At 43.7% G+C, this 21,427-nt stretch overlaps 1 protein-coding gene across 1 annotated transcript in view; it reads right to left on the bottom strand.

Annotated features, from left to right (window-relative positions):
• Nucleotides 1–8,939: 8,939 nt before the first annotated feature.
• GALNT15 (polypeptide N-acetylgalactosaminyltransferase 15) overlaps nt 8,940–21,427 on the bottom strand; it is a 39,471-nt gene continuing 26,983 nt past the window's right edge. The window contains 7 exon segments of the mRNA XM_030876370.3: nt 8,940–9,367; nt 9,369–9,458; nt 12,058–12,201; nt 16,096–16,200; nt 16,791–16,922; nt 17,657–17,851; nt 19,140–19,257. Coding sequence (XP_030732230.2) covers nt 9,119–9,367; nt 9,369–9,458; nt 12,058–12,201; nt 16,096–16,200; nt 16,791–16,922; nt 17,657–17,851; nt 19,140–19,257 — 1,033 coding nt within the window. The 3' untranslated portion in view covers nt 8,940–9,118.

The following is a 21,427-nucleotide window of genomic DNA, read 5'->3' as shown; positions in this document are numbered from 1 at the left end:
TGCTATCCAATAGACCTGTTTGCACTGACGAATGTTCTATTCTCTGTGCTTTGCAACACAGTGGCTATTGAGCACTAGAAATGTGGCCAGTACAACTGAGGAACTGAGTTTAAATTTTCTTTAATTTTAATGAATTTACGTTTAGATAACCACATGTGGCCACTGGCTCCTCACCCAGGTCTAGAGTGTATTCTGAGGAAGGAAAAATGCAGTGTTCCATTGACTTCAACAGGTGAAGAAATGCATAGTTATGATGTGTACTGTTTAGAAACCCTTACCTCCTGCTTAGAGTTTGTTATTTGAAACACACTGTATCCTGAGACAGCCCAAAGGAGATCAGCATCTTTGAGGGGAGGTTTTAAGCTGACCATGTGAAGAGGGAAATCCACCTGGAAGAGAGATGGGTACCAGGTCTTTTTTTTTTTTTAATAGATCTTTATTGGAGTATAATTGCTTCACAATACTGTGTTAGTTTCTGTTGTACAGCAAGGTGAATCAGGCATATGCCGACATATATCCCCATATCCCCTCTCTCTTAAGCCTCCCTCCCACCCTCCCTACCCCACCCCTCTAGGTCATCGCAAAGCACCGAGCTGATCTCCCTGTGCTATGCTGCTGCTTCCCACTAGCTAGCTATCTTACATTCAGTAGTGTACGTACTCATACACGTCGCCCCAGCTTCCCCCTCCCCACCTCCTGTGTCCTCAAGTTCATTCTCTATGGTTACGTCTTTATTCCTGCCCTGCCACTCGGTTCATCAGTACCTGTTTTTTTTTTAGATTCCACATATGTGCGTTAGCATACAGTATTTGTTTTTCTCTTTCTGACTTACTTCACTCTGTATAACAGACTCTAGGCCCATCCACTTCACTACAAATAACTCAATTTTGTTTCTTTTTATGGCTGAGTAACATTCTTTATCCATTCATCTGTCAATAGACACTTAGGTTGCTTCCATGTCCTGGCTATTGTAAATAGTGCTGCAATGAACACTGTAGTACATGTCTTTTTTTTTTTTTTAACAGCTTTATTGGGGTATAATTGCTTTACAATGGTGTGTTAGTTTCCGCTTTATAACAAAGTGAATCAGCTATACATATACATATGTTCCCATATCTCTTCCCTCTTGCGTCTCCCTCCCTCCCACCCTCCCTATCCCACCCCTCCAGGCGGTCACAAAGCACCGAGCTGATCTCCCTGTGCTATGCGGCTGCTTCCCACTAGCTATCTACCTTACGTTTGGTAGTGTATATATGTCCATGCCTCTCTTTCACTTTGTCGCAGCTCACCCTTCCCCCTCCCCATATCCTCAAGTCCGTTCTCTAGTAGATCTGTGTCTTTATTCCTGTCTTACCCCTAGGTTCTTCATGACATTTTTTTTCTTAAATTCCATATATACGTGTTAGCATATGGTATTTGTCTTTCTCTTTCTGACTTACTTCACTCTGTATGACAGACTCTATGTCTATCCACCTCATTACAAATAGCTCAATTTCGTTTCTTTTTATGGCTGAGTAATATTCCATTGTATATATGTGCCACATCTTCTTTATCCATTCATCCGATGATGGGCACTTAGGTTGTTTCCATCTCCGGGCTATTGTAAATAGAGCTGCAATGAACATTTTGGTACATGACTCTTTGAATTATGGTCTTCTCAGGGTATATGCCCTGTAGTGGGATTGCTGGGTCATATGGTAGTTCTATTTTTAGTTTTTTAAGGACCCTCCATACTGTTCTCCATAGTGGCTGTATCAATTTACATTCCCACCAACAGTGCAGGAGGGGTCCCTTTTCACCACACCCTCTCTAGCATTTACTGTTTGTAGATTTTTTGATGATGGCCATTCTGACCGGTGTGAGGTGATACCCCATTGTAGTTTTGATTTGTATTTCTCTAATAATTAGTGATGTTGAGCATCTTTTCTTTTTCTTTTCTCTTTACTACTTTTTTTTGAATTTTTGAATTTTACTTATCTTTTTATACAGCAAGTTCTTATTAGTCATCAATTTTTTTACACATCAGTGTATACATGTCAATCCCAATTTCCCAATTCATCACACCACCACTCCCACCCCCACCCCCCCACTTTCCCCCTTTGGTGTCCATACGTTTGTTCTCTACATCTGTGTCTCTGTTTCTGCCCTGCAAACTGGTTTGTCTGTACCATTTTCTAGGTTCCACATATATGCATTAATATACAATATTTGTTTTTCTCTTTCTGACTTACTTCACTCTGTATGATAGTCTCTATATCCATCCACATCCCTATAAATGACCAATTTCATTCCTTTTTATGGCTGAGTAATATTCCATTGTATACATGTACCGCATCTTCTTTATCCATTCATCTGTCGATGGGCATTGAGGTTGCTTCCACGACCTGGTTATTGTAAATAGAGCTGCAATGAACATTGGGATGCATGTGTCTTTTTGAATTATGGTTTTCTCTGGGTATATGCACAGTAGTGGGATTGCTGGGTCATATGGTAATTTTAATTTTAGTATTTTAAGGAACCTCCATACTGTTCTCCATAGTGGTTGTATCAATTTACATTCCCATGAACAGTGTAAGAGGGTTCCCTTTTCTCCACACCCTCTCCAGCATTTGTTCTTTGTAGATTTTCTCATGATGCCCATTCTAACTGGTGTCAGGTGATACCTCACTGTGGTTTTGATGTGCATTTCTCTAATAATTAGTGATGTGGAGCAGCTTTTCATGTGCTTCTTGGCCATCTGTATGTCTTCTTTGGAGAAATGTCTATTTAGGTCTTCTGCCCATTTTTGGATTGGGATGTTTGTTTTTTTAATATTGAGCTGCATGAGCTGTTTATATATTTTGGAAATTACTCCTTTGTCCATTGATTCGTTTGCAAATATTTTCTCCCATTCTGAGGGTTGTCTTTTCATCTTGTTTGTAGTTTCCTTTGCTTTGCACAAGCTTTTAAGTTTCATTAGGTCCCATTTGTTTATTTTTGTTTTTATTTCCATTACTCTAGGAGGTGGATCAAAAAAGATCTTGCTGTGATTTATGTCAAAGAGTGTTCTTCCTATGTTTTCCTCTAAGAGTTTTATAGTGTATGGTCTTACATTTAGGTCTCTAATCCATTTTGAGTTTATTTTTGTGTATGGTGTTAGGGAGTGTTCAAATTTCATTCTTTTACATGTAGTTGTCCAGTTCTCCCAGCACCACTTATTGAAGAGACTGTCTTTTCTCCATTGTATATCCTTGCCTTCCTTTGTCATAGATCAGTTGACCATAGGTGCCTCGGTTTATCTCTTGGCTTTCTATCGTGTTCCATTGATCTATATTTCTGTTTTTATCAGTACCATACTATCTTGATTACTGTAGCTTTGTAGTATAGTTTGAAGTCAGAGAGACTGATTCCTCCATTCCGTTTTTCTCTCTCAAGATTGCTTTGGCTTTTTGGGGTCTTTTGTGTTTCCATATGAAGTGTAAATTTTTTTGTTCTAATTCTGTGAAGAATGCCATTGATAGTTTGATAGGGTTTGCACTGAATCTGTAGATTGCTTTGGGTAGTATAGTCATTTTCACAACATTGATTCTTCCAATCCAAGAACATGGTGTATTTCTCCATCTGTTTATATCATCTTTGATTCCTTTCACCAGTATTTTATAGTTTTCTGAGTACTAATCTTTCATCTCCTTAGGTAGGTTTATTCCTAGGTATTTTATTCTTTTTGTTGCAATGGTAAATGGGATTGTTTCCTTAATTTCTCTTTCTGATTTTTCATTGTTAGTGTATAGGAATGCAAGAGCTTTCTGTGTATTAATTTTGTATCCTGCAACCTTACCAAATTCATTAATTAGTTCTAATAGTTTTCTGGTGGCATCTTTAGGATTTTCTATATATAATATCATGTCATCTGCAAACAGTGACAGTTTTACTTCTTCTTTTCCAATTTGTGTTCCTTTTTTTGCCTTTTCTTCTCTGATTGCCATGGCTAGGACTTCCAAAACCATGTTGAATAAGAGTGGTAAGTGGACACCCTTGTCTTGTTCCTGATCTTAGTAGAAATGCTTTCAGTTTTTCACCATTGAGAATGATGTTTGCTGTGGGTTTGTCATATATGGCCTTCATTATGTTGAGGTAGGTTCCCTCTATTCCCATTTTCTGGATAGTTTTTATCATAAATGGGTGTTGAATTTTGTTGAAAGCTTTTTCCGCATCTATTGAGATGATCATATGGTTTTTCTTCTTCAATTTGTTAATATGGTGTATCACATTGATTGATTTGTGTATACTGAAGAATCCTTGAATCCCTGGGATAAATCCCACTTGATCATGGTGTATGATCCTTTTAATATGTTGTTGGATTCTGTTTGCTAGTATTTGTTCAGGATTTTTGCATCTATGTTCATCAGTGATATTGGTCTATAATTTTCTTTTTTTGTGATATCTTTTTCTGGTTTGGGTATCAGGGTGATGGTGGCTTTGTAGAATGAATTTGGGAGTGTTCGTCCCTCTGCAATTTTTTGGATGAGTTTGAGAAGGAATGGTGTTAGCTCTTCTCTAAATATTTAATAGAATTCGTCTGTGAAGCCCTCTGGTCCTGGACCTTGGTTTGTTGGAAGATTTTTAATTACAGTTTCAATTTCATTACTAGTGATAGGTCCGTTTATATTTTCTAATTATTCCTGGTTCAGCCTTGGGAAATTGCACCTTTCAAAGAATTTGTCCATTTCTTCGTGGTTGTCCATTTTATTAGCATATAGTTGTTTGTAGTAGTCTTTTGTAATCCTTTGTATTTCTGTGGTGTCAGTTGTGATTTCTCCTTTTTCATTTCCAATTTTATTGATTTGTGTCCTCTCCGTTTTTTTTCTTGATGAGGCTGGCTAAGGGTTTATCAGTTTTGTTTATCTTCTCAAAGAACCAGCTTTTAGATTTATTGATCTTTGCTATTGTTTTCTTCATATTCTATTTCATTTATTTCTGCTCTGATATTTATGATTTCTTTCCTTCTACTGACTTTGGGTTTTCTTTACTCTTCGTTCTCTAGTTGCTTTAGGTGTACAGTTAGATTGTTTATTTAAGATTTTTCTTGTTTCTTGAGGTGAGGTTGAATTGCTATAAACTTCTCTCTTAGAACTGCTTTTGCTGCATCCCATAGATTTTGGGTTGTTGTGTTTTCATTGTCATTAGTTTCTATGTTTTTTAAAATTTCTTCTTTGCTTTCTTCAGTGATCTCTTGGTTATTTAGTAATGCACTGTTAGCCTCCATGTACTTGTGGTTTTTACAGGTTTTTTTCCTGTAATTGATTTCCAATCTCATAGCATTGTGATCAGAAAAGCTGCTTGATATGATTTCAATTTTCTTAAATTTTCTGAGGCTTGATTTGTGACCCAAGATGTGATCTATCCTGAAGAAATTTCCATGTGCACTTGAAAAGAAAGAAGTGTATTCTGCCACTTTTGGGTGGAATGTTGCATAAATATCAATTAAATGTAACTGGTCTATTGTGTCATTTAAAGCTTGTGTTTCCTTATTTATTTTCTCTTTGGATGATCTGTCCATTGGTGTAAGTGGGATGTTAAAGTCCCCTACTATTATTGTGTTACTGTCGATTTCCCCTTTCATGGTTGTTAGCATGCCTCATATACTGAAGTGCTCCTATGTTGGGTCCATAAACATTTATAATTGTTATATCTTCTTGGATTGATCCCTTGATCATTATGTAGTGTCCTTCTTTATCTCTTGTCTTTGTTTATCTCTTGTAGCAGTCTTTATTTTAAAGTCTATTTTATCTGATATGAGTATTGCTACTCCAGCTTTCTTTTGATTTCCATTTGCATGGAATATCTTTTTCTATCCCTTCACTTTCAGTCATATGTGTCCCTAGGTCTGAAGTGGGTCTCTTATAGACAGCATATATATGGCTCTTGTTTTTGTATCCATTCAGCCAGTCTGTGTCTTTTGGTTGGGGCATTTAATCCATTTACATTCAAGGCTATTATCGATATGTATGTTCCTATTACCATTTTCTTAATTGTCTGGGGTATGTTTTTGTGGGTCTTTTTCTCCTCTTGTGTTTCCCGCCTAGAGAAATTTCTTTAACATTTGTTGTAAAGCTGGTTTTGTGGTGCTGAATTCTCTTAGCTTTTGCTGGTCTGAAAAGCTTTTGATTTCTCCATTGAATCTGAATGAGATCCCTGCTGGGTAGAGTAATGTTGGTTGTAGGTTTTTCTCTTTCATCACTTTAAGTATATCCTGCCACTCCCTTCTGGCCTGCAGATTTTCTGCTGAAAAGTCAGGTGATAACCTTATGGGGCTTCCTTTGTATGTTATTTTTCCCTTGCTGCTTTTAATATTATTTCTCTGAATTTAATTTTTGTTAGTTTGATTAATATGTGTCTTTGTGTATTTCTCCTAGGTTTTATACTGTATGGGACTCTCTGAGCTTCCTGGACTTGGGTGACTATTTCCTTTCCCATGTTAGGGAAGTTTTTGACTATAATCTCTTCAAATATTTTCTCAGACCCTTTGTTTTTCTCTTCTTCCTCTGGGACCCCTATTATTCGAATGTTGTTGCATTTAGTGTTGTCCCAATGGTCTCTGAGATTGTCTTCAATTCTTTTCAGTCTTTTTTCTTTATTCTGCTCCTCAGCAGTTATTTCCACCATTTTGTCTTCCAGCTCACTTATTCATTCTTCTGCCTCAGTTATTCTGTTATTGATTCCTTCTAGTGTATTTTTCATTTCAGTTATTGTGCTGTTCATCTCTGTTTGTTCTTTAGTTCTTCTAGATCTTTGTTAAATATTTCTTCTATTTTCTCAATCTGTGCCTCCAATCTATTTCTGAGATTCTGGATCATCTTTTCCGTCAGTACTCTGAATTCTTTATCAGGTAGATTGACTATTTCCTCTTCATTTTTTTGGTCTTGTAGATTTTTACTTTGTTCCTTCATCTGTGACATATTTTTTTCCCATCTCATTTTTTTTTCCTTTTCTTATGAGTGGGGTTGTGCTCCTGTCTTTCTGGTTGTTTGGCCTGAGGCTTCCAACACTGGAGTTTGTAGGCTGTTGGGTAGAGTTGGGTCTTGGTGCTGAGATGAGGACCTCACTCCAATGAATATTCCCTGGATTCTGAGGTTCTCTGTTAGTCCAGTGGTTTGGACTTGGAGCTCCCACCGCAGGAGCTTTGGCCTGACCCCCGGCTTATGAACCAAGATCCTGCAAGCTGCGTCGGGTGGTTAAAAAAAAAAAATGGAGAACCATAACAAAGTAAAAAATAAAATTAGACTAGGAAACTAACAGCTGTGTTAGTTTCCTAGACTAAAAATAAAAATATAGATGAAACAACAACTGGAAAGTAAAACAGAACCACAATAGTAAAAAAGAGGAAGAGAAAAAAGAAAAGGTGGAAAAGGCCTTGGCTGTGGAGGGCAGGGCCTGAGCAGGGGTGAGGTTTGAGCAGTGAGTGGGGCCTATGCTTAGGATCCATGGGGCTGGAAAAGGCGTGGGGGTGTGGTGGGTGGGACTTAGGCTCAACAGAACAGAAGGGCCCAGGTGTGCCCCTGCCTCTGGTCTCAGAGGGTGGGGGACCTCACCTGGGAACCCAGCAGGTTTCCTGGGCTTGAGTGGGTGGGGCAAATGCCCTCCACTCCTCCGGTCCCAGAGGGCTTGTCCCGCCTGCCTCTCCTGATCTCCCCAGCCTCCCTCCTATGCACCCAGGACCCACACACCCAGAGGGGACTTTGGAGGTTGGGAGACTGGCCTGGGAGCTCAGCAGGCTCCCTGTGCCTGAGTGGGTGGGGCAAACCCTCTCTGCTCCTTTCCTACTCCTCTGGTCCTGAAGGGTCCCTCCCGTCTGCCTCTCCTGTTCTCTCCCGGCCTTGCTCCTATGTCCCCAGGACCAACTCAGCCCAGAGGGGACCTCTGAGGGCATAGGACCCAGCCTGAGAGCCCAGCAGATTTCCCCGGCCGATTGGGCAGGGGAAATGCTGGGCCCCTGATCTGAGCCCCTGAGGTCCCTCCAGGAGTGGGAACCCCTCCCCCCTCTCAGCCACCCTTCAAGGGTGCCAGTCCTGTCTAGCGTCCACTTCTCCTTCCCCCTCAGTCCCCCCATATCCTACTGGTTCGCTTGGGGGTTCTTCCCATCTCCTTGGGTGTCGGGGTCCCTCACCCAGCACCATGTCTTCTCAATCACAGAACCACCCCCACTCAGCAACTCTTACAGCCCAACTGGGTGGGCCAAGTCACAACAAGAGGGCCATTCAGCTTTTGCTAGCATGGGCTCTGCCCTGATGGAGATGTGTTCTTCTATGACTGAATGTTCAGGTGTGGGCATATTTGAGGGTCCCAGACATTTCCTACCGGCTCAGAGTCAGCCCTTTCATGGACATTAACACCCACCTCTAGTTCCTCTCATAAGAATTTTGGCTCAGACGCTGGCATTTCCCTCCCAGGGAGGTTTACCTTTTTGCAAATGTTGCTCATTCTGATCCAATCAGCGCAAACCCTGTAACAGGGCATCAGGAGAGTTTCTGAACTGTACACGCTTCTGTTAGTGGGAGTGTTCAATCTAAGCTGACCCAACACCAATGATTAAAGAAAAGAATATTGCATGAGAATCCGATTGTGGTTAATCTAGATAGAGAACAGCAAGGGCAGGGTGAATGGAGATAGAAAGTTCTGAGGAAATTCTCATTAACATGAGAACATCTTATTCCAGGTCTACTGACTCTTTTCAGCTACTAGGCTGAGCTGAAGAATTGGGTCAGAGCTCTCTCCAACCCTATTTTCTCTCAGTAGCTTACTTCCCTTCCTTCCTCTGAGCTATGCCTCAACCAATGAACATGAAATGTGTCCTCATAAGCCTATTGCAATGGTTTTTGGATGTCAGGACTTTGCACTTTCTTCATGCTTTAATTTTCATGGCTGGTGACACAGACAATCCAAGATAAGGCCATTTGAAATAAACTGATCAATCAGAATTGTGTATCCTGAAGGTGTTGCCAGGCTCTTTCCTTAGTCAGAGATAAAAGCAATTATTTACTGCTCAATGGAAAAAAAACCCCAAGAATCTTATGTACCATGTAATGATCATCTACCAGTGATGAAGACATTGAGACAATGGGTCCATGTTTTTCTTTTTCTAAAACAGCCAGTGGTCAATGAAGTAAGGTACGGGAAGGAAAGACTTCCCATATTCATTTGTGGAGTTTTTGTTTCTACTATCACCACTGCACAAATACAAAGGGTCTCCTTCATGATATGCACATGCTCCTGTTGTTCCCTTAAGTTGAACCTCTATGGTCACATTTCTCTTTTCCTTCTGTTGGTAGCATTCATTGTTCATCCACGGTGCTGACATTGTCAAATCGCCACAGCTGGCTGGCTTTTCCATCACACTCACGTAAATACAAATCTTTATTGTTTTCCTGCATCACAGCTTCTATGCATTTCCCAGAAAGAATGTGAACAATCATTCCATTCTGAAAAGAGAGAAGAAAAGAAAAAAAAAAAAGAAAATGAGTTGGTCCCCCACAATCAGTCAGCAAAGAAGGAAATTTCTAAGATTTGTGCTAATCATTAAGAGAATAATAAAGGTGATATGAACTGGCCTGGTAAGGAATTGGAGTATTTTGGTTACTATATAATATAATTTAGGTAACCCTAAAATTTAAATATCATACAGAGCCTTGGGGTCATTAATTCAATTATTATTATTGTGGTTGGGTAATTATGCCATTTCTTGGAGAGTTCTGGCTAGTAAAATGCCAGTGTAAAGATCATGTTCAATCATTATACTGTATTGTTGACATTCATTGTTATCACTGTACTTGTAAATTTCTGCTTTCAAAAGGATTTAATTTAATCTCTGCCCTCTGTTAATCCTGCAATTTAGTACTGCTGCCACCAGGCTGCAGTATACAGTAAGACTTTAAGGATACACTGAAGGCCTGAGTCAGCCATGTTTGGAAGACCATAGCTGCTTCCTGCCCAAAATCTACCAAACTTAATACTGAATGTAGCCATCCCCTTTTCAAGAAGAAAATCAATTTCTTTATGAAAAGTTAAACAACCTTAACCAACAGTGCAGATAATGTCCATTTATTTATTTAGAGATATAATTCACATGCCCTAAATACAACTCAGCGGATTTTAGTATATTCACAAAGTATATGCAACCATCACCTCTATCTAATTGCAGAAAATTTCATCACTGTAAAAAGAAATGTACTATCCATTAGCAGTCACTTCCCATTCCTGCTTCCTTCCAGCCACTGGAAATCATTAATCTAGTTTCTGTGTTTATGGATTTGTCTCTTCTTGACATTTCATATAAATCGAATCATATAATATGTGGCCTTTTGTGACTGACTTCTTTCACTTTGCATGGTATTTTCAAGTTTCATCCATATTGTAGCACAAAATAGTACCCAATTGCTTCCTTTCTTTCTTTCTTTTTAGTGGTAAAAATATGTAACATAAAACTTTCTACCTTAACCATTTTTAAGTGTAAAATTTAGTAATGTTAAGTATATTCACTTTGTTGTGAAACAGATCTCCTTTTCTGAATGAAGAACTTTTTCTTCATTCAAAACAAACTCTATACCCATTAAACAACAACTTCCCTCTCCTCACTTCCCCTCGTGCCTGGTAACCACCATTCTATTTTCTGTTTTTATGAATATGACTTCTCTATATATTTCATATAAGTTTAACCATACAGTATTTGTCTTTTTGTGACTGGCTTATTTCACTTAGCATAATGTCCTCAAGCTTCATCCATGTTGAAGCAAATGACAGGATTTCCTTCTTTCTTAAGGTGGGAAAATAGTCCATTGTATGTATATAGCACATTTTGTTTATTCATTCATCAATCACTGAACCCTTGGGTTGCTTCCACCTATTGACTATTGTGAATACTGCTGCTATGAACAGTATCTTGCTCCTTTTTATGGCTGAATGAGAATACTTTTTTAAAGCCTTATTTTTTAATGCCTGAAAGATGCTGGGTGTATCTTAGTCACTAATACTTTACATATTATTTTTAAATGCTGTTTCTAAATCTATCTTATCCAGAGGACTTGCTTAGAATGATCCTTTATGATCATTCATAAAGGGCCTTAACTTGGTTTCTAAGAATTCTTTGAGCATGTGTGGGCCCCCTGAGGCCTAGGTTCACTTGTCACCAAAGCCCCAAGAGCTTTGTTCTCAACTGTTTATCGTGAGCTCAGCTTAAGTTTTACACTATACGATTTTCCTCTTTCACAGCCTGCTTTAAGAGTACCGATGCATGGAGTTCTGCTTAGTTATTTAATCCCCCCCCCCCATTATTCCCAAGCAAAAGTTGAAGAAAAGCATGTTTAAAAAAAAAAAAGTTGAAGAAAAGCATGTTTAAAAGATGTGTGTATTAATCTGTTTGTTTGTATACTTGTACCCTAACTCATTTCAGAAGGGATTTGAGGTGATGGACAGTTATTGTTGATACTGTCACCTTCCAATCCCAATCCTGTAAACGGCTCACTCTCCCTAAATACTTACACTCCTCCTATTTCCTAATACTTACACTCCTATTTCCTCTTTATTGATGCATAACCTCTGGAAAGGATCTCAAGCTTCTCTCTGGAGTCATGGGAATCAAAGCCTTACTAAACTGATGAAATGCTCAGAGTGGAATTTGCAAAGGAAGAAAGAACGATCTACATCCTCATCTATCTGGTTGTGGAACAGGAGGCAGGCCTTTCCATTGCCCCTAAAACCACACCACCAACGTGGTTGACTGCTTCTGTAACACGCTCCATGGTCCTACTTGTGACCTAAGCTAATAAACTTTAAAAAGAGGCTGTCTCCTCTCTCCACCATATCAAGACCAGAGCTATACAGAAACCTGGCAAATCAGTACATTTCAAGATGCTGGTGGTTAACTTTGCTGCAAGGTTGGCTTCCCCCTGAGGCCTTAGTGCCAAGCCACTCAGTTCAACAGCAGGGACACAGGCTTGTATGGTAATACTTGACCTCTTGGAAGAGCCTGAGACACGCACCAGCCAGCCGCCCCGCTGAATCCTTCCTAGCTGGGTTACTTACCTCCTGGTAGTCCCAGTGCTGCCGATGGATGTCAGGGCCTCCCTTGGTGCAGTTCTGCAGAATCACCTGCTCTCGCCTGACATCGAAGCACAGGCGGTGGGGGCTGCCATAGTGGATCTCCTTCCTGCCCATGTGATCCAGGTGCTGGGACAGAGGGAAATGGCTGTTAGCACAGCTAGAAGGAGATCCTCTCCAAAGCTGGAGGTAAAGGAAGGAGAGCTCATTGCAATAGGGCTGAGGTCTGGGGGCAACCTTCAGATTCTACTGGGGTCAGCAAGACCCTATCTCATAGTCAAGTCCACAGATATGATGCTGGACTAGCCCTGGCCTCTGAAATCTCCACATTCCATCTACTTTTGCATTCATATTTATACATTCTGGAAAGTTCCTCCATTATTCTATTTACTGTATCATAGGTGAGGCCATAAAGGATGCTGTGTGTTTTGTGAGGGTACAGTTGGAAGGGCAGATGAGGAAACTCCTGAGGCCCGAGTGGATCTCTTTCTGGAGACGTCTGTGCTGGCCCTGCAAGTGATTTTCCTTCTGTCTTTTGTATCTGCTGACTCTCGCTCATGGTTTGCATTTCCTCCTGGGTTCCGTAGGACTGGATCATGCATTCCTTTGCAGAGGGGCTTTAGCTGCGGGAAGCTCGTGGGCCCAGGTTGGAAACACATCCCGATAAAACCATTTTCCGTTTGTTCCTGCTAAATGCAGCCTGAACTAATTTTTACGCTAACTTTGTGGCTGGGAGACGGGGTTGGCTTCATGGGCATGTGACCTGTGTAACTGCAGGGGCCTCATGCTTAGAAGGGTTTAATGTTCTTGGTGTAATATATTTGGTTTAATGCTGATACTGTCTAGGAATTCTTAATAATTGTTGAGTGATAGGTCTCACCATCTTCATGTGCACTGAGCCCAAGAAGTTAGGTAGCCAGTCCCACCTGAGGATTCCCAGACAACCCAGTTCCTATAAATTTGAACCCTAAATCCACGTCGGACACAAGCTTGTGGTTAAAAATTTTCAGGGAAGAGTCATTTTCTCCAGCGCAAAGACCTGTCTACAGACCTGCTTCCTTGTCATCTTCTGGTGGCAATAGGTAGTCTTTTCTAATCCCGGTTTTCACAGATAGGTTACTCTGTGAAGGTCAAAGCTGGCTTTGTATGGGTGTCCCATTTCCAACCCCTCATCTGTCATGGGCTGAAGATGGGCTTTTGTCACTATCTCCTGCTTGGAACCAATGCCTCTGGGTTCCTGAGGTTTGACAGAAACTGTCCCCTTCACCCTGCAGGAGAGCTTGGCCATGGCCCTATGACTCTATTTCAGTTGCCTCTGGATTCGGGGCCCCTGGAGATTTCCCTTTGTTATAAACATAGTTACTTATGCATAAAAGAGGGTGTTTCTTCTTTTTTATATGGCATATGGTGCTTTCAGCTTAGCAAGTTCACAATTTTTCTGGATACAGAAGCCCTTGCTAATCCCCACCTCCCCACCAAGAATGTAAATAAATAAATAAATCCAAAAGCTAACATTCTTTTTGCACCATTATCCCCAGTTGCAGATGAGGAAACCAAGACTCAGAGAGGTTAAGAGGCCTGCCTGATGTCACACAGCTAGAAGGTGAGCTATTTCCACCATCACAGAGCTATCTCTCTGTCCTCCTGTGCCAGGTGTGAGTGCCCATTGGGGTGTTCTAGAACATTGGTAAAAGGGCAAAACTGAAAGGGGACAAATGGATACTGAGAACTTGCTTCCCCGGGTGTCCTCCAGGCCCAGGGCCTTCCCCTAGGGTCCCAGAGCCTCGCCAGTCCTGCCTGCAGGGCTGGACCCTCCAAGACTTGTTCTGCCTTTCACCCCAGGCTCTTGGGGCCTCACCTGACTCGTTTGATCAATATCTCCAGGAAGTTACACTTTGTTGTTTGTTTTTTAATACAGGCCTTTGGGGTAGGACAACTTATGCAAAGGCCCCATCACAGGCTGAAAAGAGAAAGATTTGGGGGGCGGGCTAGACTTTCCAGGTTGTCATCCAAGTTTTGATAAGAAGTGGACACACCAACCTTCATCCGGCATCATGGGGACGTCTCACGACCTGGGCAGTTATTCCTGAGATGGAAATTTGAAGAGAAGAAATACCCTAACATAGAAGGAGACCTTCCTGATATCCAAGGAGCCCACATGGTGCCGGAAGGACCCTCTGTCTCTAGATTCTTCCCCTGACTCAGTGTGGATTTCAGACCTGATTCAGGTCCCTTCTGGCCATATGTACCCACGAGCAGGACCTCTGGCTCAAGGAGAGACTCTCCCTGTGGTCAGTGCCTGCCAGTCACTTTCAGTGTCGCCCTTTGGGCCATAAACTTTTGTTGTCACAGGGCAACCCCGCCCTTCCTCGGTACCGAAGGGTCCAGCCATGCTGCAGAGTGAGGCCCCGGGAAATCCATGGAGTTGGTCTCCAGTGCGCCCCAGGAGAGCTCATGTGCTCTTTCCCTCCCATCCCCAGGGGCGTTTGTACCCTCTGCCTTCCTCCTGACCATGCAGTGGAAGCCTTTCTCCCTGTGGAAGGAGTTTCACAAACCACATTGCTCTGTGTGTGGGAAACGTTCCGAATGAGGCCACCGCTCTGAAACCCGATGACCCCATCTGTGTGTAAGGTCTCCTCTGACAAGTGAGGCAGAGGGTCACCAGAGGCCATGAGCCTTGTCTACCCAGATCCAGCCCTCTCCCCACTTCACACACACACACACACACCCCAGGCTCCTGTGATGCCCTAAAGTTCCCCCTCTGGCCCAGAAGTATTGGCCCCCATAGATCCCCATTAAATGCCCGAAAGACACAGCATAGCTACTCTGGGCAGGACTCGGCGTCAGAAGCCTGGAGTCTTAGGAACACAGTCACGAGCTATGGGTTTGAGGCACTGCTGCAAATGGGTAACATTTTCCAGGGTCCCCTCGATTCCTCAGTGTTTCTGTGCCTATAGTGCCTGCTCGGTGACCCACTTTCTCCATCTCTGTTTCTAGTTGGCTAACGATCTTGAGCTGGTCCAGATGTTTCAGAAAGGTGCCCTGGTGGAAATTTGCCTGCACACAGGTTTTCTTTGACCTCTGTTTATAGATTTTTAATTTAAATGGGGAGCTTTTCCATTTTATAAATAAGTTCATTTGTATCATTTTTTTAGATTCCACATATAAGAGATATGTTAGGATATTTGTCTTTCTCTGTCTGACTTACTTCACTTAGGATATTCACAGAACAGAAACAGACTCAGACATAGAAAACAAACTTATGGTTACCAAAGGGGAAAAGAGGGGAGGGATAAATTACGAGTTTGGGATTAGCAGATACAAACTACTATATATAAAATAGATAATCAACAAGGTCCAACTGTATAGCACAGGGAACTATATTCAATATCCAGTAATAAGGTATAATGGAAAAGAATCTGAGAAAAATTATATATATATATTTATATATGTATAACTGAATCACTGTGCTGTACACCAGAAACTAACACAACATTGTAAATCAACTATACTTCGATAAAAAGAAAAGAAAAAGAAAAAAATGGGGATCTTTTCCATAAACTCTGTATTTCCAGTGTCTTTTAAATTTTTGGATGATCTTGTAATACTGGATCTGGTTTCATACAAAACGAAAGACATTTACTGAGGCTGGGGCAGGCGCTCCTCTGTGACAACAGCCTCTGCCCAGCTCCCCGTGTTTGTTTCCTTTATCCACTTAAACCCTGGAGACACACCTGAGTTTGAAGCCCCTGGACTAGCCACTCTCCAAGCCTTGGTTTCCTCATCTGTCAGATGAAGACATTGGCTAAACAGCCTCGCCATGTCCCTCGAGCTCAGATGCTCATATTCTCTGATGGGTCCACATTTGGGCTTGGGGCTGGGGCAGGTTGGGGAATGGGTCGTCAGAGTGGGGGACCATGCACAGTCAAGGGACATGGAACCACTGAAAGGAGATGCCCCACAGGGAAGGGAGGGCCATCCCAGCAAAGACCCCTTGCAGGTCTGAGAACACTGACCACCCACCTGCTGCTGCTGGCTGTCACTGCAAGGAGCTAGCATCATGGCACAGCCCAGGACGTCCCCTTCTGCCAAGCAGTCTGCACAGAAGCCAAGTCCGGTGTTGTGGAGCTGTAAGCAACGTTCACAGAAGTGAATCCCGCCCTCTGCTGCAAAGATGCCCTCTGTCGGCCACTCCTTCACCCTCTGCAGTGTAGCTCAAGGTTCCATGCTCAGATCATAAAAATGATCGAGGTCAAGCTGAAGCCAGTGACCCTAAGGACAGGCCTCCTGAAGGAGGTGACAGCACCTGTCCTGGTGAAGGGGCCCTGGGACGGGTTATGGGGCAGCCCAGCCACCCCCCGCAAGGAGGCCCTGCTGAGCTGGGACTGGGTGGCCAGGGTCATGGAAGAGCATCTGAACTTCAGCTCCTATCCTGGGAGACCACCCAACCCCTTCTCTTCCTCTCTCTCTGCACTTTGTTTTTGTTTGTTTTTTTTTTGCGGTACGCAGGCCTCTCACTGCTGTGGCCTCTCCCGTTGCGGAGCACAGGCTCCGGACGTGCAGGCTCAGTGGTTATGGCTCACGGGCCCAACCGCTCCGCGGCATGTGGGATCTTCCCGGACCGGGGCACGAACCCGTGTCCCCTGCATCGGCAGGCGGACTCTCAACCACTGCGCCACCAGGGAAGCCCTCTGCACTTTGTTTTTATCGTGACTTGCCTTTCCAGAGAACCTGGGCCTGCGTTCAGATGGGTAGAGCTCGGGATAGATGTTGGCCAGAAACCAGTGGAAGGTCCGACAGCCCAGCCTCCTCTGCAGCTGCTGGCGTTCAGTGCAGTCCGGCTTCCCAGCCTGGGGAGGAGAGAGACACAGGTGGCAGGACAGAGAAAGCTGGTTTTACATCACAGTTCATGTGCTGGGAAGCACAGAGGTGTCTGGGAGCAAGCTGAAGGAGGGGGACAGCAAGCATCACTGTGAACCACGTCCCACATTAAATAGCATTTACATGTCACACCATCAGAATGGTGCTGAGTGGTAGTGGACCAGGTGAAAATGCACTGTTTGCAGACATTTCATTAAATGTTTAAAATGTTTATTTTTCTGTGCCTTTTTGGGGATGTCCTTTATGTTTATATTTTATAGTAAAAAATATTTATATTTGTTTCACGTCTAGGGTAATTTTACACAACACTGTAAATCAATGTTATATTTGTTTCACATCTTAGGTAATTTCACAGCCTTGAGCACTTTGCCTGGGATGAAAGGGCCCTTGGAGACCCACTGCAGCGCTCACTCCTCACCCAGCCTCTCCTCCGGCCACGGGATGAAGGGTCACACCCCTTAGATGTGATGACAGAACCCCTACAGACATCAGGGGGTTCCAGGCCATGATGCCCCTGGGAGATGCTGGAAGAGACAGAGGACAACCCCGCCAGGTAGAGGAGCCACTTGACAGGGGCCACTGATGGAAGTACTAGCCAGAAGCTTCTATCTGCCCTTCCAGGCGGGAGGGGAGGTGGTCCTGCACAGCCTCCACCTGGTGGCCCTGGGTGGGCACAGAAGACCCTGCCGGTCTCTCCCCTTACCTTGCTCAAGGAGAAGGCCTCCGGGCTGTGCCTGTAGAAGGTTTCTTTGAACGCACCCAGCCAGGTCTCAGCAATGCGAACCTTGTTCCGCAGGGTGGCCTCCCAGTCAAAAGGGGAGTGGGCATCCTGATTTCGGTAGACGTGCCCCACCCGAGAGCAGGGAAGGATTTCGACGGAGCCCCTACAGAGCCAGGTCTGCAGTGAAAGGAGAAGATCAACACCTCTGTACTCCTCTCCAGCAACGTTGGGAGTGAGGGGCTGGCAAAATGCACCAGAAATCATGAGCACAGAAGAGAACGATGGTTCTTGTTCTCAGGATGGAGCAGGGTTTCCAGATCTGAGGGTTCTGGGCTGGGGAGGGACAAGGTGGGGAGAATGAGGGCGGTTGTCCTGGGTCAGAACTCGTGGTGTGAGGGGCTCACACCCCTTGCCACTACCTGTGGTTCCCCACCCCTACTGAAACACGTGACCAGATTCAGCACTTAGAGGATGCAGCCATGCCGTAGTTAGCGCCTGGATTCTCCCAAGGCTGCTTCCTCGGGGAAAGGGGTATACCTAGTGGCCAGGGAATTTCTAAAAGCTTGTGAAGTCTCCTGCTGCAAAGGCACCAGAAGCCATCTGTGTGGAGGTCAAAGCAAGCTTTCCTCAACCAGAATCTTTCTACTTCTGGAAATTTCTCTACTCTCCACTCCCTCCCTCCTACTCCCAAATGCCTGAAGTTCATTTGACAGGAAGCCTTTTATTCCCCACTTGGGAATAAAGAGGAAAGTGAAAACATGCCTAGGATAGGCAGTACATGAAGCAAAACACACCAAGAACCCAAACCGATGGGGTTCCCAAACTGGGTGCCAAGGCACCGCAGGGTGCTGCAGCAAACTCAAAAGGCCACGTGGGATATTTTCATTGTTCAGGAGAAACACGGTGACATCTGTGTTCTGAAAAGTACAAGTTCAAGGCAATTCATCGTTTCAACCTTAGATCACTGCCCTTTTAGCGATATATGCCTTTGTTGGGCTGGGTTTTCAGTGGTTGCTGCATCAGGTTAAAAATCAACATGGAACAGGAAATGAGGGTGAGAAACTGTCTGGCGCCCAGTGGGTGCTAAGCTGTTCGGACAAATACTAAGTTCTTTGGACCAAACTACTCAATGCACAGAACTGCTTGGTATTTGCTTTGGCCAGTGGGTGCTGTGAAAACTGTCAAGATGCTAAGGGTGCCGGGAATGGAGAACGTAGGGGAAGCTTTGCACTCAGGTGGAGATGACTGAAAACTCGCCCTTTCCTAAGGGCAGGTTTGACAGGCAAGTTCAAGAAAGAGGCTGGGATGAAATCAAGAGAGATGAAAAAGGAGGAGAAATGAGGGTTTGACACACTACGTATAATGACTCTGTAATTTGCCCGAAGCCTTGGCCCTGAGCTCCAAGCTGTGACCGGACACAGGGCTCCAAAGAACCCACCTGGGCCTCCCTTGGCCCAGGAAGTACCTTGAGAGACAGTTCGAGGTTTTCGCCACCCCTCAGTGACATGAGAGGGTCATACGCTCCAGTGTTTTGGAAGTAATGTCTGTCCATGGCCACGACCCCGCCGGGCAGCACAGGGCTCCTGGAGAGAGAAGGTGAGACTATGTAGAAAGGTTCAGAACCTGGAGCATCTGCTGAGCGGTGGGGGGGATGGCAGGTAGGGGGCGCTCCAGTGGCCCAGAGAGTGGACTCAGGGCTCAGACAGATCTCAAGACTGGAGCCAAGCAAGCATGTCAGAAATCCCAGTATTTCATGAAAAGAGAGCTCTATGGGCTTCCCTGGTGGCACAGTGGTTGAGAGTCCGCCTGCCGATGCAGGGGACAAGAGTTTGTGCCCCGGTCTGGGAAGATCCCACATGCCGCGGAGCTGCTGGGCCCGTGAGCCATGGCCTCTGAGCCTGCGCGTCCGGAGCCTGTGCTCCGCAACAGGAGAGGCCACAGCACTGAGAGGCCCGCGTACCGCAAAAAAAAAAAAAGAGAGAGAGAGAGAGAGTTCTGGTTGCCTGGGCCTTTTATACCCCATCCTCCGGTACTGCTCCTTCAGGGAGAGGCCCCCCTGGCGAGATTTTGGGAAGAAGACCTTGGTTAAATAAGATGCCCTAAGGCCGGCAGCACCAGGCATGGACCAAGGAAACCGGCAGTCCTCTTTCTTCCCTCACCCCTGATCTCACCCTCTTGTTTGCTTCGTGACCATTCACCCCCTCCCCAATTCTAAGATGAATCCCCCAGGGACTCTGGAAGTAGATAGGTCCCCATCTGCTCTGGGGGAAATACACATGAATTAAAAACACAGAAAACTGGAATCCCGAGTGAGGGAATGAAGATGGCAACAGCATCCCTCAGAAGGGTTTAACTGGGGAGGATGGAGCCAGAGGCTTTTGAACCACAATCTCTTTATTCAAAAGAGAACAAATTTTCATTGTTGTTGTTTTTGGGGGGTTTTTTGGTTTTTAAAAAAATTAAAAAAAATTTTTTTATACAGCAGGTTCTTATTAGTTATCCATTTTATACATATTAGTGTCTATATGTCAATCCCAATCTCCTAATCCATCACACCACCGCCTGCCTCCCCCCCACTTTCCCCCCTTGGTATCCATACGTTTGTTCTCTACATCTGTGTCTCCATTTCTGCCCTGCAAACCGGTTCATCTGTACCATTTCTCTACATACATGCGTTCCACATATATGCATTAATATACGACATTTGTTTTTCTCTTTCTGACTTACTTCACTCTGTATGACAGTCTCTAGATCCATCCAGATCTCTACAAGTGACCCAATTTCATTCCTTTTTATGGCTGAGTAATATTCCATTGTATATATGTACCACATCTTCTTTATCCATTCGTCTGTCGATGGACACTTAGCTTGCTTCCATGACCTGGCTATTGTAAATAGAGCTGCAATGAACATTGGGGTGCATGTGTCTTTTTGAATTATGGTTTTCTCTGGGTATAAGCCCAGTAGTGGGATTGCTGGGTCATACGGTAATTTTATTTTTAGTTTTTTAAGGAACCTCCATAAAAGAACAAATTTTAATGCAGCCAAACTCTGGGTATGCCTCAAGGAGTGAGTGACTCAGAGTTCAGATTTTTTTTTAATTACTAAGAAAATAGTCTTACATTAACAAAACTACTGACCTTTAGGTTATTAAATATACTAAGTTATACCACAATACTGAAAACCAGTAGTGTAGTTATTACTTGATACAATTTCCAAGTCTACCACTCACAGTTTGTAAGATCTTGGATGATACAGATAACCTGTCTGGTCTCAATTTCCTTACCTCTAATCGGGTACAGTAATAGTGGTTCATAATAGGGTTTTGTGGGGATTAAAAGAAATGTCATGTAAAGCACATGTGCATGCCAAAATCCAAAGATCTCTGAAAATCAAGTGCTTTTTCATGATGCATCTGGCAGTAAACCGTGTCCTGAACTGACGTGGGTATCTGGGGATGACAGACTGTATTTAAAACTTGTATTTAAAACACAGCAGAGGGGATTTCCCTGGTGGCATAGTGGTTAAGAATACACCTGCCAATGCAGGGGACACGGGTTCGAGCCCTGGTCCAGGAAGATCCCACATGCTGTGGAGCAACTAAGCCCATGTGCCACAACTACTGAGCCTGTGCTCTAGAGCCCATAAGCCACAACTACTGAGCCCATGCACTGCAACTACTGAAGCCGGTGTGCCTAGAGCCTGTGCTCCACAACAAGAGAAGCCACCACAACGAGAAGCCCACGCACCACA

Source organism: Globicephala melas, chromosome 4 (assembly GCF_963455315.2).
Source record: "Globicephala melas chromosome 4, mGloMel1.2, whole genome shotgun sequence".
Lineage (NCBI taxonomy): Eukaryota > Metazoa > Chordata > Mammalia > Artiodactyla > Delphinidae > Globicephala > Globicephala melas.
This window is presented reverse-complemented; position numbering and strand designations above follow the sequence as displayed.